At 42.0% G+C, this 16,375-nt stretch overlaps 1 protein-coding gene across 7 annotated transcripts in view; it reads left to right on the top strand.

The window, feature by feature from the left end:
* The first annotated feature begins 838 nt into the window (after positions 1–838).
* SDCCAG8 (SHH signaling and ciliogenesis regulator SDCCAG8) overlaps positions 839–16,375 on the top strand; it is a 114,827-nt gene continuing 99,290 nt past the window's right edge. For all 7 annotated transcript variants that reach the window (XM_080616865.1, XM_080616864.1, XM_080616862.1 and 4 more), the window contains exons 1-3: positions 839–1,048; positions 13,272–13,451; positions 13,558–13,640. In XM_080616865.1, coding sequence (XP_080472991.1) covers positions 982–1,048; positions 13,272–13,451; positions 13,558–13,640 — 330 coding nt within the window. In that variant the 5' untranslated portion in view covers positions 839–981. The remainder of the gene's footprint in view (positions 1,049–13,271; positions 13,452–13,557; positions 13,641–16,375) is intronic.

The following is a 16,375-nucleotide window of genomic DNA, read 5'->3' as shown; positions in this document are numbered from 1 at the left end:
GGCTGCGCCAACACCGCGCTACCGCCCCCTCGGCCGGCCGCAGACCCCGCCGCACGTCGCCGGATCCCGGGGGGCGAGGGCCGCCTGACACAATAGGCAAAGGGCGGATGAACGGCGCGACCCCGGTCCCTCTCCGCGTCACGGCTCCCGCCCGACCCGCGGCTAGAGTGCCAGCATCCTCACTCACCCCTTCGAGGAGGTTCGCCGCGCTGAGGAGGGGCCGTCCCTAGCGGTGCCGCCGCCGGTGCTCACTGGGCCGGCATCCTCGCGGGGCGGGGGCGGGGCGCTCCGGTCGGTGTCCCTCTGGCAACGGCCCCAACGTTATTCCCTCCACATAGCGGCTAACGGGCAGAGCGGGGACCGACACTGCGCAGGCGCCACTCGAGCTCACACAATGCGGGGGGGAAGGAGGGTGAAGTACGCAGGCGCGGAACGCCTTGCTGCGGGGAAGCCGCGCCGCGCTTGCGCCGGCTGCAGACAATGACTTTCCGTTCCCACTGACTGGCGCCCGTAGCGCAGGCGCCAGAGTACGCGGCGGCGGGCGGTAAAAGCCGATTCCCGCTCCCGTTGCTGTCTGTCTGCCCCCCACCTCGGTCATGACTGGACCTGCGCTATCCGCAGCCACTGCGGGGCCGAGGACGTAGGCAGAAGGGCTGCAGCGCGCGCAGCCCCGAGTGCGACCGCTATCCACAACAAAGGGGGACGAGGAGAGGCTACCTCGTGCCGGCGGTGGGCGGCCGACGAGGGCTCCACCTCCCAAGGCGCGCGGCGCGCTGGGACTTGTAGTTTAGTGCGTTCTTGTGCGCGCGGGGCGTGGCGGGCCCCGAGTGTTGCCTAGGGGCGGCGGGTAGCAACAGCCGCGCTGGGGAGCTGGCGGCAGCTGCCAGTCTCTCGGGAGCGCGGGAAGGAGAAACCCCTGTTCCCCACCAGCGCCTCAGGGCAGCGCCGGCTGCTTCCCCGGGAGTCGGCGGCGTCTTCCTCATGCGAGCGCCCCGCGAGGAGCCCGCCCTGGAAGAGTCCCTGGAGCGGTACCAGAGGCGCCTCCAAGGTGAGCGGGCTCCGCCGCGGAGTGAGAGTGGGCTGCTTCTGCCTCCCGTCGCTCTTGTGGTTCTGTGGGAGGGCTCCGCTGTACCCGGCTGCCTCCTGCCGCAGAGCGTTGCGGGGCCGGGCGGTGCGTAGCTGGGGGCCGGGCTGGGCCGTCCCGCCGCTCCCCGGGGTGGACGTGCTGAGGAAGCGCGGCCCGCCGACTCTCGACGCGGCTGGCGGCAAGAGGGAAGTTGGAAACACGGACTCAGAGCGGCTGGAAAAGTCCTTAAAGATCATCAAGTCCAAGCTTTACCCCAGGACTGCCAAGTCCATCACTAAGTTGGTTTTGGTCCTGCCTGAATCTGATCACTGGTACAGTTAAAGCCATTGCATGTACGTGTACGGTCAGAACTCGGCTGTGACAGGGCCTCTCCCTCTTTTGCCGGGTTTTTGGTTCGTCCAAGGGTGTTAGCTGTCATTGAGATTCCAGATGTGGTAAAGAAGAGGGTACAAATTGCTTCTAACGGGATTGATTGTTTCCTATGTCATAACCTGTTTTCATACCTGCTGCCTTATCCAAGAAGCATAGTATGTAGCCTGAGGGAGAGAGCCTGAGATTAACTCTCAGCTATGACACCTGGGCTTTACCAGCCTTCAGACTGTCCCTGAGTAGCCAGACTAAGTGTCCAGATTCTGAAGAAAGGCGGTAGGTGGGTAAGTCACCCCATTTGGTGCAGAAAGTTGTGGTTTTGACACAGTGCCCACACATCATATGTTGACACGAGTGACTTAAATGTATCGTTGCAATATAGGGTATGTCACTGCAGCAAGATAAAGTAATGCAAGTAATTTTAAGTAGCTACTTGATACTTGATTCTTAGCAGATATTTTTTATTTCCTTTTCAAAATAGTATCAGTCCTTTGCACTGAGGATGGATTTTATTTGCTCCAGAAGGTAGAGCTCTGAAGAGTCACTTCTATGGAAGTGACTTTTCAAAGAACTACTTGAAATGAGGATGGAGCAAGGAGGTGGCTGATACTTCCAAATAATGACTGATAAGACAAGAGGAAACAGCCTCAAGCTGTGCCAGGGGAGGTTTAGAGTTGATATGAGGAAAAATTTCTTCACCGAAGGGTAGTCAGGCATTGGAACAGGCTGCCCAGGGCAGTGGTGGAATCACTGTCCCTGGAAGTGTTCAAAAACTGTGTAGGTGAGGCTCTTAGTGACATGGTTTAGTGGTGGACCTGGCAGTCCTGGTCTAAAGGTTGGACTTGGTTATCTTAGAATCAACTAGATTGGAATAGAATTTTATTTCCTTCTCCTGTAGGTTTAGTGGGCTAGCAGATGCTGCTTGGTGCTTGCAGGTAGAAGAGTTAAAAGAGAATCATAAACTCATAGAATAGTTAGGGTTGGAAAGGACCTTAAGATCATCTAGTTCCTACCCCCCTGCCATGGGCAGGGACACCTCACACTAAACTGTGCCACCCAAGGCCTCATCCAACCTGGCCTTGAACACCGCCAAGGATGGAGCATTCACAACCTCCCTGGGCAACCCATTCCAGTGCCTCACCACCCTTACAGTAAAGAACTTCCTCCTTATATCCAATCTAAACTTCCCCTGTTTAAGTTTTAACCTGTTACTCCTTATCCTGTCACTACAGTCCCTGATGAATAGTCCATCCCCAGCATCCTTGTAGGCCCCCTTCAGATACTGGAAGGCTGCTATGAGGTCTCCATGCAGGTTCTTCTTTTGATATGTAAAAGGAATTAATAAACCCCTATGAATTGCCATACATAGACATGGATGATCTTAGTACTGTATCAGGTTTCCTTTTTCTGTGGGTGAGTATGGAATACCACTGGATAGTTTTCCTGTATTTGATTTGGACTTTTCATGGAGGCAAAGGATTGCCTGTTGACTCCTATTGAAAAAGGAAGAGTGATAAACTAGGATTTTAAAACTGCAATTGAACACATGATTTTTCTGCTTAGTAAATCTTCTAATGGAACTGTCTTTGCTTCGAGGCAGTATTGTCATTCACGGAGACATAACTTCACTTAGAAAGGCTATACTTCAAGGCATTTTGTTCATTTCTGCTACACTAGTGTATAGGTGTAAGTGCAAGCTCAGCCAATGTGGAAAATTTGGTGAATTTCACAAGATAGTTCTTTTTAGAGTGTTTGTGATCATCTTTTGCCTAGAATACTTTTTCATGCTTGTTTGCTTGCTTTTATGCAGATCTGGGAAGAGGCTACACTGATACAGGAAAATTTTAATAAATTCATGTTCTCCTTCTGTTATAGCTCAGTGGTTGACCTGCCTTTCATTTTAGGCAATGAAGGCCAGTCAGTGCTACCTAGTCCAAATGGTGGCATGCAGGCAGTGGAGAAGTCAGGTTTCTTCTGTTCATTCATCCAGGGACATATGGAGGTGTGAATTCTGGAGCTCGCAGGTAGTGTGCTGTGCCAAACATCCATCCTGCTGGGGAATCCACCTGCCACTGGATACAGTGGTGATGTTGGGCTGCTTGAACTAGATATTCTCCATGCAGAACTAGATGTTCTCAACTTCCTTGGGTGCTAACAGTAGGTGAACCTGAAGACTTTTGGTCTCCAAGCCTACTATATATTCCCATAATTTTGGATGCTTAATACTTCTTTGTGTAAGTGTTCTTGTGTGTGTATGGTTTGGTAAGCTTAATAAGGACTTCATAGCTTGTTTCTTGATTCAGGACAGGCTTGTCATGAAAATATGTTTTTGTAGCATTTTGCAACTGAATTCCAATCTTTCTGATTTTTCTCTTAGGCTCTTTTTGTATTTTGAATGCTCCAATGGGACATTTCTCTTTCAGCTAGGAAATCTGTTGGGGTGCTTGGGAACACTCATATACATGATCATAATTGTGACAAGCTTTTAGGCTCTTGATATATGAAGTTTTGAAGCATGCCTTTATGCCAAGTTATCTGGACATTATAAGTAACATATTTAATTCTCTACTATCTTCAAAGGGCCTTTTTCAAGAATTTTGCACCCTGGGCTGCTCAACTGTGTATAAGAGTACCATTAGAGTTCACAGTATCTAATGATTGGTTACATGTGTTCTGTTCACACAACTTATTTTCATTTTATTTATTTCTGACTGGAAACATTATGTTTTTTAAATCATTTTAGAATACAACATTCTGGTGGCTGTTTCACTTTCCATTCTGGGAAACATGGACTTTTTCCATACAGTGCCAAGGTAGACTTGATTTCATACATCCAGGTGTCCCTCTTGGTCAAGTAGGTATCAGTAGGGTTTTATCACAAACATAACCCCAATGCAGCGCGGTAAGTTCCATCATGTTTCTCAATGAGCTGTTTTATTTCTCAGTGATACGAAATTTTTAACCTGTACAGCATTTCTCACATCATTACCATTACTGTTAGGAGTTTTCTGTAGGACAAACAGATGATTGTTACTCTCAAAGTTGTCAAAACTAATTCTTTACCTATTTTTATTACACAGTTATACAGCTTGAGATTTTTCCTCCAAATTTGGGTCATTCCTGTTATCTGGATTCTGTAATTTCGGGTGGCATGCCTTGAGCATTATTTGATGTTTTTGAAATACAATGTTCTTAAACTGCCTGTAATGCTTAACAGTATCTGGACCCAGGCTGATACGTGGCAACAGGTTATTACCACCCATGCTGGAGATCAGAAGAATCATTTTACAGCCTTATTCAGTTTGATGGAAGGGTGTATAAGTTCTCAAAGAGTAATCAATTATTTCAGTGCAGTGACCTTTGTTGTAAAGGGAAATAAGTCCCTCAGAAGACTGGTACATAGGGAGCCCAGGCATTCAGTGAATTGAGTGTGGCGGCCAGAGGACAGAAAGCCGGACTGGAAAAACCTAAGACATAACTGGTCTTAGAGCCCATCAGGGAAGTTCTGAAATAACAAAGGTCCTGTAACATGGCTTTTCCTGAATAGCATGGACCTTTTATGATGAAAGTCTTTAATATTGTGTGTGTAATACAGATTTAAGAGGGTAGTACTTGTACAGTTGGGGTTATTGGGTTACTGTGTAAACTTCTACAGAATTGACACCATTTCAAAGTCTTTGAGAGATCATAACATTTCTATTAAAAAGTTATTCTCAAGGGAATAGAAGTATTTTGTAAAGGAGAATAAGTGCTGTGCTCGTGTATTTACATTAATAACTAAAAACTGGTAGGCATAGTGTGAATGTCCAAGTGCCAAGAGCAGAGTGTGATGGCATCCTGGTGCTTTCCCTTTTTCTCGCAACAGCAGTAAGTATTTGGAGAAGACCATTTAGAGCTTGGTTCTTTGTTTCTAGCATTCACCTGGTTCCTTGAACAGAGAACTATTAACTTACTTTTTATGTTGAATTTTCTGCCTGTTTAGTAAACAGCACTGGCTTACTTTAGGGCCATAGTCAATATAAAAGGAGGAACAAGGGAGGGGAAGACCATCCTTTTTAGGTACAGTGCCTGATAAAAGCATCTTGTAAATCTACCCTAAGAAGATGTGGAAATTACGTGCTATATTCTGCTGCATTACCAAGTGCAGTGTCTTACATAATTCAGCGAATGAAGATGCAAGCTCTGAGACCAACAGGTGAAAATAAAAGACTTGTACAAATAAAGCTGCATTTTGTGGCTGCTTTATGTGACTCCAAAAATAAAGCAGGAAAGATGTGAAGTCAAAGCTGTCCTAGAAAAATGAGTATATGGCCCAGTTACACATTAGCTGTGACACTGAAGCAGCCAAGAATTAAATTGTAAATTGTAATTTTTAATTGTTAATTTTTGAGTTAAACTTTTTATTTGGCAATTATTTTGAAGTATTCTTCTAAATAGCGCAGTAGTATTTATTTAAGGATGGAGAATTTATCAGAATGAACTGGGAAATGCTTGGAGTTTCTCACACGTGAGGGACTCCAGACTTTAGGTGTATGCTTTATGCTCTGCAGAAAGGGCTGGTTTAGGATGTAATGACAATGAATGCTGCAGCTCTAGAGAGCAGTTTCCTCTTTAAGATGATAGTTTGGTCAAAACTGTGTTGAAAACCACCTATTTCTCATATAATGCGAAGCAACTATGAAGACTGAGAAACCAAATTGGTTTATGAATTATTTATTCATTTATTTCATTTATTTATTATTTATTATTATTTATTTCATTTATTCATAATTTTGAAACATCTGAGTGTTAAACATGTTAGGACTTTTTGAGGTCTGGCTAATGAACAGCCATGTGTTGTTATTGTTCAGTGTTTACTACGATTTTATCCTAGTAGCATAGGTAGTAACTGATAGTATACTTTCAGTTTCAAAACTGCCATGTAGTATGTTAGTAGCATGGCAATATACCTGTGTTTGACAGCCAATGAAGAAACATAGCTCTATATTAGAATGGTAAGTAAATTCCAAGACTATAAAACATGATAAAAACTTGACAAGCAAATTCTTAGTTTCAGTATTATTAAGCAATTATTTGGGTCAAATGCTACCCCAGAAGGGGAGGCATGATGTACTATTTCAAAGTGGCAATAGAAACAAATTCAAAGTTGATACTCTTTTGGACATTAAAGTTTTCTTTAAATCATAGAATATTTAGGGTTGGAAAGGACCTGAAGATCATCTAGTTCCAACCCTCCTGCCATGGGCAGGGACATATCACACTAAACCATGTCACCCAAGACCCTGTTCAGCCTGGCCTTGACCACTGCCAGGGATGGAGCATTCACAGCTTCCTTGGGCAACCTTTTCCAATGCCTCACCACCCTCACAGCGAAGACCTCCTTCCATGTCTACCCTAAACGTCACCTGCTTAAGTTTTAACCCATTACCCCTTGTCCTATTGCTACAGTCCCTAATGAAGAGTCCCTCCCCAGCATCCTTATAGGCCCCCTTCAGATACTGGAAGGCTGCTATTAGGCCTCTTCTCCAGGCTGAACAGCCCCAGCTTTTTCAGCCTGTCTTCATATGGGAGGTGCTCCAGTCCCCTGATCATCCTTGTGGCCCTCCTCTGGACTTGTCCCAACAGTTCCATGTCCTTTTTATGTTGAGGACACCAGAACTGCACACAATACTCCAAGTGAGGTCTCACAAGAGCAGAGTAGAGGGGCAGGATCACCTCCTTCGACCTGCTGGTCACTCTCCTTTTGATGCAGCCCAGGATACGGTTGGCTTTCTGGGCTGTGAGTGCACACTGAAGCTGGCTCATGTTCAATTTCTCATCAACCAATACCCCCAAGTCCTTCTCCATGGAGCTGCTCTGAATCTCTTCTCTGCCCAACCTGCAGGTGTGCCTGGGATTGCCTCTATCCAGGTGCAGGACCTTGCACTTGGTTTGGTTAACTTCATGAGGCTGGCGTTGGCCCACCCCTCAAGTATGTCCTCTCTGGAGCTACTCACGTCGGCAAATGACCATTAGTGGCTGAAGATGACCTGTTCAAATCTGCTGCCGTCCCCTATGAGTCAGCTGCTTGCATCAGCTGAGCTGCTATCTCCTGGGCAAATCCTGTTGAGGACTTGAGGCTCCTTTGGTGGTGCTTGGTGCTCAGAACTGAGGCTCATCTTTCCGTTTTCACTAACTGGTCTAATTGTCTGTTTTGTCAGTTACAGTTTCACATAAATTTTACAGTGTTATTTTTTCAAGACCTAAAGAATCAATGTAATTCCTTCTTCCCTAATCTGGTAGGGATGTTTGGTGATTGGGAACCAAGGGGTATCAGAAAGTGAACTGTTTGTTGAATTTACAGCCAGTAACTTCAAGTCATCTTTCTGAAAACATGATTAGAACTGGACCATTACCTTTAAATGACAGATTTATGGCAGCTTTTTTATACAGGTGTAGTTTGTTTTCTTCAATTTATGTTGCTTAACACTTGTACCTGATGGAGTCATTTTCTTTGTGTTTCAGGCAATTCTGTTGTTTTGGATGGCTGATTCCTTTGCTAAGCTCTTTGTTAACTCCCAGAGTATTTTCTATGGTAGTTCTAAGTTCATGAATGAGGTAGCTTTGGTATTTTCATTTAAAGGGGTGCTCCTTATAGACAGCATTGAGCAGTGTCAGAAAAAAACATCTTTTGTTTAGGTAATGCAGACATGGTTCAATGCCTTCTCTGTTTTTATTGTTTTCATTTCAGTGGCAAATTGTTTTTACAATTTTTTTTTTTTTAATTCCTCTCCCCACCCTCAAAGCTGGTTACTAATTGGAACATACAGCCACCTCTTCCCTCTTCTATGTTGTATTTTACTTCAGAGTGTCCCTATTCTAGCTTTTTTTTTTTCTGTGTGTGTGTGTATGTTTTGTTTCTATTCTTCTCCTTTTTGACAAGGTCAGTGGGTCTGTGATGTGTTTCCAATGTAAAAAAAAAAATTGTTATTCAGCAGTAATACTGATTTTCCCATATATGAAAACCTACCAATTATATTTATACAAAGATACTTCTCTGGAAAAGAGATACCTATACTATGTCTTCAGGGAGTGATACTTAGATTTTGTAGTTGCAGTGGGTACAGAAAATAACCAGGATAATCAGTGCTTCTTTCAGGACAGAGGAATCACAGAATGGTTTTTGTTGGAAGTTAACTTAGAGATCATCTGTTTTCAACCTCCCTGCCATGGGCAGGGACACCTTCCACTAGACCAGGTTGCTCAAAGCCCCTTGCAACCTGGCCTTAAACACTGCCAGGGATGGGGCAGCCACAACGTCTCAGGGCAAAGATGTTTGGAAGGATCGGTCCCAATACTGACCCCTGAGGAGCACCACTTGTCACTGATCTCCGCTTAGACATCGAGCTGTTGCCTGTAACCCTTTCAGGGTGACCATCCAGCCAATGCTTTATCCACTGAGTGGTCCATCTGTTAATTCCATGTCTTCAATTGAGCGAAAATGATGTCCTGCAGGACAGTGTCAACTGCCTTGCACAAGTCCAGGTAAATGTGAGGTCAGTCACTCAGTACTCAAAAAAGTGTCTTTATTCAACACGTAGAATATATGGCATGTGCTTTTTGAACATTATTTAATGTTTCTGTCAGGACTATATTGGTTTTGTCTAAAGCATTTTCCTTAACTGAACTTAATCTAGTCCAAAGTTGCATTTATGTTTAGATTAATTGAGGGGAGGAATATCTTCATACCTAGAACGGTATGGTCTTGGTCCTGGGTTCAGACTGCTGGTTGCTTCTGTCTCTGAAATAATAAGAAGTAATGCATTTCTTTCTATTAGGTGTTTGGTCAGCTATGTCATTGTGAAGGCATTAGGTAAGTGATCTGCCTGTCCCTTGTGGCAAGTACTGCCCATGATTTATATGTGGTAGTTGACAACTTTACAGCATTTTTGTGGAGCCATTGCTATTTATTTTTTCCCTGATTTTTATTTCTTATGTATCGGGTTTGATCCATCTGGTTTTGTTGTTAGCTTGCTATTTTTAAAAATCATCTCAGATCCTTTAAACTGAAAACCAAAGAGCTTTCTAGTAAACATGTTTATTTTTTTTTTTTTTAAGTTTTAATCCAGGTAAGTCCAATTTAATTTATATCCTCATCTGTTTCTGTAGGAAATAACACATCAGTGATGTTTTATCAACTACAGAAGTATTTGTTTGGATTTTATTCATAGAGTCATGTTAGGATGCAGAAAAGAAAAATTCTGATTGAATTTTAGATATGCAAATCACAGTACTGCATGTGAGCTGTTTGCTACAGTATGTTTTTACTGAGGCCCAATAAAATGTGCTATTCCAGGAACAGCCTAACTGAAAAAGTTAGGTAAGATGTATGAGCACTTAAAAATTAATGACTTCTATATTCATTACAAAATTATCATGTCTTTAAGCAAAGGTTCTTTGGTGTCCCTTACTTTGCATCCATGGAGACTTTTTTCTACTTCTTTCATATTTAAAAAGAATATTTTTACATTGGCAGAAACAAATTTAATCTTTTAACTTGGCAATGAGTTTTGTTTTGTCCCAGTCCCTTTTTTAGGAGGAAAAAAACCCCAAACTACAATGTGCTTACTCCCTTTTACATGCCCAGTTCAACTTTTAGTGAAGTAAATGTTAGCTTTTTGGTGTCTAATGAATGTAAAGAAAGACCACTGGAAACGCCTAACTCCCAGTTACCCAGTGGTACCACTGGGTGATACCCAGGTACCATGTGGTAACTGAGTAACTTTGCTTATGGCAATGTTTTCTATAATTTGGAAATCAGCAAGTTTTCAAAAATGTGGAAACGTTATTCCAGGGACAGGACAGTGTAGTCAAAAAAAGTAAACATCTGTGTGCCACTGATAATGATTTTAATGTGTTTCATTGCTGCTGCCCAGTAAATTTATGGAAGAAAAGGACAGAGCATAAGATGATCTATGTTATCTTTAGGATAAAGTAGTAGCCTAGAGTTCAGAAGCTGTAATACTACAGAAAGAGAGGAAGCCTGGGAAAAACTGTATATGTGACTTTTGGTTCTGGTTTATTTTGACTTGTTTTTCTCTGGCTGTGGAGCAAATATTGATAGTGTTGGGTTCTCTGATAGAGGTCTGCGGTGAATGGGGAAATGAAGCAATTTATTGCTATCAGATGACACATCCTGTGATAACTGGCATTGGACACTTCTTGGCAACCACTGGTTGTAACATCGTTTTCTAAATATTTAAGCCATTGCATCAGTTAAATTCTTCTACCGTTCCTCAATTAGCTCTCTCGCCCTTGTAGCATCATGGAATGCTCAAGAATGGATGAATAGCTGAAGTATGCCATTAGAGAAATATTTGACCTAACCCCCTCATTTTTTTTATTTTTTTTAGTCATTGCCTTATGAATTGTATTTAGTTTATTATAATAAATTGTAACTACTTAACATATACATTTTATGTCTTCATTTACATTGACCTCATTAAAGGATGGGGTATCCAAAAATCAAAAGAGGTGGCGTGAGTTGTGAGATGACTGAGTCTTGAATGAGTGCTGAGAGAAGAAGGTTGAAGTGGGTAATGTTTTTATTAAAAACTAGCACTGCTAAAAGGTGAGTGGTGGCTGGCATACTGGTCTGAGGACCATGTTCTGAAATATAATGCTTTTTGGGGGAATATTTATAAGCCATTTGTAAATTACAGCCAAGCAGAAAAAAAGATGCAAAAGGACTGTGAAACCATTTTTTTTGGGGGGGGATGGGAATCAATTTCCCAACTTCAGTCAAGATGATGTGAGCTTGAAAAAGGTAAATAAAGTGAAGGCAAAAATACATATCTAGCTTGTCAGGAATAATACTCTGGTTTTGATAACAGAGTAGCTCGTGAGGCAGAGGTTTAAAGCTTTATTCGAATAAAGAGAGATCCCCACCAGACACTCAATTTACTGTAAGTATCTACCTGTTTTATACCTTTGCCATCTGCAAAGTCCCTCCTCTTTTCTTCTTTGGCTTAGATAGTCAGATGTTACAGCTACCCGGTCCGCCTTTAGTGGAATTTTTTATTCTATGTGCGTAAGCAACATTTTGCATAAGATAGGCAAGTTTCACAAAGCTAAGCAAGTTTTGCAAGGTTGAACAAGTTATCATATTATTTACAATGTTTTTCATAGAAACACAAGTCTTTTGTAAGATTCTGTACTTTTTCACTGTTCTCAATAGTTTGTACATTTTTAACAAGGACAGTCTTATTTTGTTGCACATAGCTTTTGGTCTCTGACTTAAACTGCTAAACTGCTATTCACCTTTACATTTTCATTTAAAAGAAATAAACTATTAACATTTTTAACCAGCAGCATGTATTATACTCTGAGGCATGTCTTCTGAATTCTACCTAGCAAATTCGGGACTAAATGAAGAAAATAGCTATGGTTTTATATTTCTGAAAGTGAAGTAAGGTTTAAAGAGTGTAGGGTTTATTTTCAATTATTAGTAACTGTTAACTATTGAAGAACCTTTTCTGATTCTGGGTAGTTTTGAGTGATAATCACAAATGCCTTTGTTATTTGGAGTGATGTAAAATAAGCATGTCTTATATTCCTGTTAAAGTAGCTTTGTATCATGGTGAACAACTGTCTCACTGAGGATGGTATGCTCTGTGAATGATGTATGGGTAGTTTTCTTAGTTCCCTGGGTACTACAGTAGAATCTGGAGGTCTTGCTTTGCTGAGCATTGCATAAAGTCATACTACTTAGGTTACTACTGTCTTTTCTAGTTAGTATATATACTGCTTAAAAGGAAGAGAAATGAAATACTCATTTCCCTTTGTATATAGGCAATTGAAAGAAAGAAGTACCTGAGGTCCAATGGTGTGTACTTGGGAGTATCATTATCTAAAACCAAGTTGATATTTTCTGAATCCCAATCCAGCAGTAATCTCTCAGCTATAAATCCGTCAAGTTTCTTTTCTGGCATATTAGAAATGCTCAGCTCTGTCAGAGTGATATGGCATTAATGACTGGAAAGTTTTTTATATTTCTGAAGTCAGCTGAATCAAATAAAAAAATAAACAGAAGGTATATAAGAAAAAAATATATTGAAAATAAGAAAAGACCATTTTTGTGTCACCCTCCAGTAAGTTAGTTCTTGAAAGGGTACATAAAAGTATTTGTATTTATCTGGAAAGAATTTATTTTTTTTTTTTTTTTTACTTTTTTTTTCTTCCCAGAATGGTCAGTGTTGTTATTTATTTTTCACACTTGCTCGGAAGTCACTGGTCTTTATTTAATCACTGGTTTATGTTGGCTTGGTTTGATGAGTTTTTACTTCATTTACTTTGATTTGATTTTTTTTTTTTTAGTTGTGCTATGCATTGCTTTGTCATGTGTGGTGGCATCATTAGGATTCAAAAATATTTTTCTTGGTGCCCAGACCTACCCATTGTATGAAATAAAGCATGAGCTTTAGGTTCATTGAAAAGTATTGAAGCTGCATACACTAGAAAATATTTGAGGGTCAAGTGTATTATTACTTGTGCTGCTGTAAAGTCCTAATGTATTGACAGGGTAAGATGCTATTTATAGGTGCTTCTTTGAAAATGTTGTAAATATTCCTTCTGCCAGTTGTGATATACAGTAGTTGTTTTGGCTGTTTGCTTTTAGGTAATTGCTTCCACTGGCTGAGTTTAGATCAAGTAGTCAAGCTAGATAGATGCTGAATGCTTTTAGTGCTCACATTTTTTTTGCAAATTTAAAATGTCAGTAAATACTTTCTTTTATGTTGTTTATTGTGGCCAATAATATGTTTGGGGTTTTTTTCAGATCGTGCTAGTGAAAGCATTCATCAACTGAAACATGCCTTGGAGGACAGACAGTTTGGAAAGGGTGAAGGTGAAGTTGAATTTGACCAGTCCTCTGTGGACAAGGGCGATGATGATGGGGACATGAGTAATCATGACAGTGGGAATGCAGCCTGGCAGGAACTGCAGCAAAGTCACGCAGGTAAGATTACTGTAAAAGCAAATAGTTTAAAAATGGTTAGAAATTATGCTAATTTCAATGGGGAAAAGTAAATATTTTTGTTATAATGTTTTTTATCTCTCCCTAGTTAATCAACTTAAAATTCTACTGGAACATCAAGAAAGTATGGAAAGTGAAGTCTCTCTGTCAAGGAGGAAGAGGTCATTCTGTGTATGTTTCTTCTTGTTTCTTTTGTGTTTTTTAAATGAATGGCATGCATTATGAGATCAGTTTTCTAGTATCCAGAAAAAAAAAAAAAAAAAAGCACAGGAGATTCCTGAGGCTATGGCCAGAACTTGGCATGCTTATGACCATACTGGAAGAAAAAGGAATCTGTAATGCCAGATTTGGGCTTTTTTCATCTTTTGTTGACCATGCAGTATGGGTCACAGTCCACATTGTTTTCAGCTTTCTCATGTTTTTCCATCAAAAGTTCATCTTTTTTATTTTGGAAACAATTGGAATTGACTACATGTACAAATTTCTGTAAAAGCAGCATCTGTTTTCCCTCGACTGTTCTATGTGTATCATCATAGTTGTAACTATGCTTTTTCTTCAGAGGATTAGGGATGTTCACGTGAGAATGGGTTTGTAGCTCTCTGCTGAAATGCAGTGGTCTGTGTCAAAGTTAGTTTACACCCTTAAATGGTCTTCTTGGATTTAGCTTTCTTGCAGCAGAACTGTACCAAAGTATGTGCAATGCAAAGTTCAGTTACAGAGCAACTGCTAGATACTAGTATCCTCATAGGAAAATAATTCAAAGGCATTGTTCTTTTGATGGCCTCCACTGACTACTTTTGGTCTATACTAAGCGAGACAAGCAGCTCTTTGTTGTCAAAGTTGAGACAGCAGCAGAATAATTTAAAGCCTCTATTCTTGCTGTGTTGCTTTGAACCTGTGTAATGAGCCTAGCTCTACTGTTCTGACATTGAGAAATTTTATTTAAAGTTCAACTTTTCTAAGTGTTCTAAAATCCATGAGTTTAGACTGGTTGTCTAACATTTGCTTTGTAACGGTGCAGGATGGAATTAGTGTTTTGTAGCTCAAGGGAATGGTGCATCATTGGTTAATCTTGACATGGCATGGATAGCTATCAATTTTTATTTAGCCTTTGGAGGGGAGGGAAAACTTCTTTTACTCCATCTTTGTCAAAGTTTTTACTTATATTGGGAAATTTTAGTAGGCTGGAAAAATTCAGAAAACGGGATACTTTTTCTCAGAAACATGTGATAGTGCTTTCACGGAGTGGATTAAAGGATGGAGAAATAAACTGAGAAAAGACGGGAATTAACTGTTTTGGTAGGGCATTGTCCCATTTCTTTCTCTTGAAGTTTCCAGTGAGAGGGATTCTGTGAAGTGGTGGCCTTAGTCTCCTTTTTAGCTGTCCTCCATCTTCTTGCTAACCAGGATGTGAAAGTGTTTGTAAGACAGACGAAGTGTAAAGCTCAAAAAAAGTAGAATTACAAAAGTATGCATACACCAAAAAATCCCTCAAACCCTTATAAAATACAAGCTTGACTGGTGGTTTGCTGGACACTGCAGAAATGCTTCCTGTGTAAGAAGGTCAGATTCCCTAAAGGTCATAGAATCATAGAATCATAGAATAGTTAGGGTTGGAAAGGACCTTAAGACCATCTAGTTCCAACCCCCCTGCCATGGGCAGGGACACCTCAAACTAAACCATGCTGCCCAAGGCCTCATCCAACCTGGCCTTGAACACTGCCAAGGATGGAGCATTCACAGCCTCCCTGGGCAACCCATTCCAGTGCCTCACCACCCTCTCAGTAAATAATTTCTTCCTTATATCCAATCTAAACTTCCCCTGTTTAAGTTTGAACCCATTACCCCTTGTCCTGTCGCTACAGTCCCTGATGAATAGTCCATCCCCAGCATCCTTGTAGGCCCCCTTCAGATACTGGAAGGCTGCTATGAGGTCTCCACACAGCCTTCTCTTCTCCAGGCTGAACAGCCCCAACTTTATCAACCTATCTTCATACGGGAGGTGCTCCAGTCCCCTGATCATCCTCGTGGCCCTCCTCTGGACTTGTCCCAACAGTTCCATGTCCTTTTTATGTTGAGGACACCAGAACTGCACACAATGCTCCAAGTGAGGTCTCAGGAGAGCAGAATAGAGGGGCAGGATCACCTCCTTCGACCTGCTGGTCACGCTCCTCTTGATGCAGCCCAGGATGCGGTTGGCTTTCTGGGCTGCGAGCGCACACGGAAGCCGGCTCATGTTCATTTTCTCATCGACCAACACCCCCAAGTCCTTCTCCATGGAGCTGCTCTGAATCTCTTCTCTGCCCAACCTGTAGCTGTGCCTGGGATTGCTCTGACCCAGGTGTAGGACCTTGCACTTGGCATGGTTAAACTTCATAAGGTTGGCATCAGCCCACCTCACAAGTGTGTTGAGGTCCCTCTGGATGGCATCCCTTCCCTCCAGTGTATCAACTGAACCACACAGCTTGGTGTCATTGGCAAACTTGCTGAGGGCGCACTCAATCCCACTGTCCATGTCAGTGACAAAGATGTTGAACAAGACCGGTCCCAACACTGATCCCTGAGGGACACCACTCGTTACCGGTCTCCAGCTGGACATTGAGCCATTGACCACAACTCTTTGTGTGCAGCCATCCAGCCAGTTCTTTATCCACCAAATGGTCCACCCATCAAATTGATGTCTCTCCAATTTAGAGACAAGGATGTCGTGTGGGACAGTGTCAAAGGCTTTGCACAAGTCCAGGTAGATGAAATCAACTGCTCTACCCCTTTCCATCAGTTTCGTAGCCCCATCAGGTCAAGGAAAGCAAACTTAGATTATGAGTGACTTCAACCTTTTGCTTTGAGTTATGATGAAGTACCTGATGACTACTAAATAGTAGATGACTGCATGTGTCTATAGGTAA

The sequence above is a fragment of the Psittacula echo genome, assembly GCF_963264785.1.
Source record: "Psittacula echo genome assembly, chromosome: 4".
NCBI classification, from domain to species: domain Eukaryota; kingdom Metazoa; phylum Chordata; class Aves; order Psittaciformes; family Psittacidae; genus Psittacula; species Psittacula echo.
Note: the sequence above shows the minus strand (reverse complement) of the source record. Positions and strands in the feature narration are given on the sequence as shown.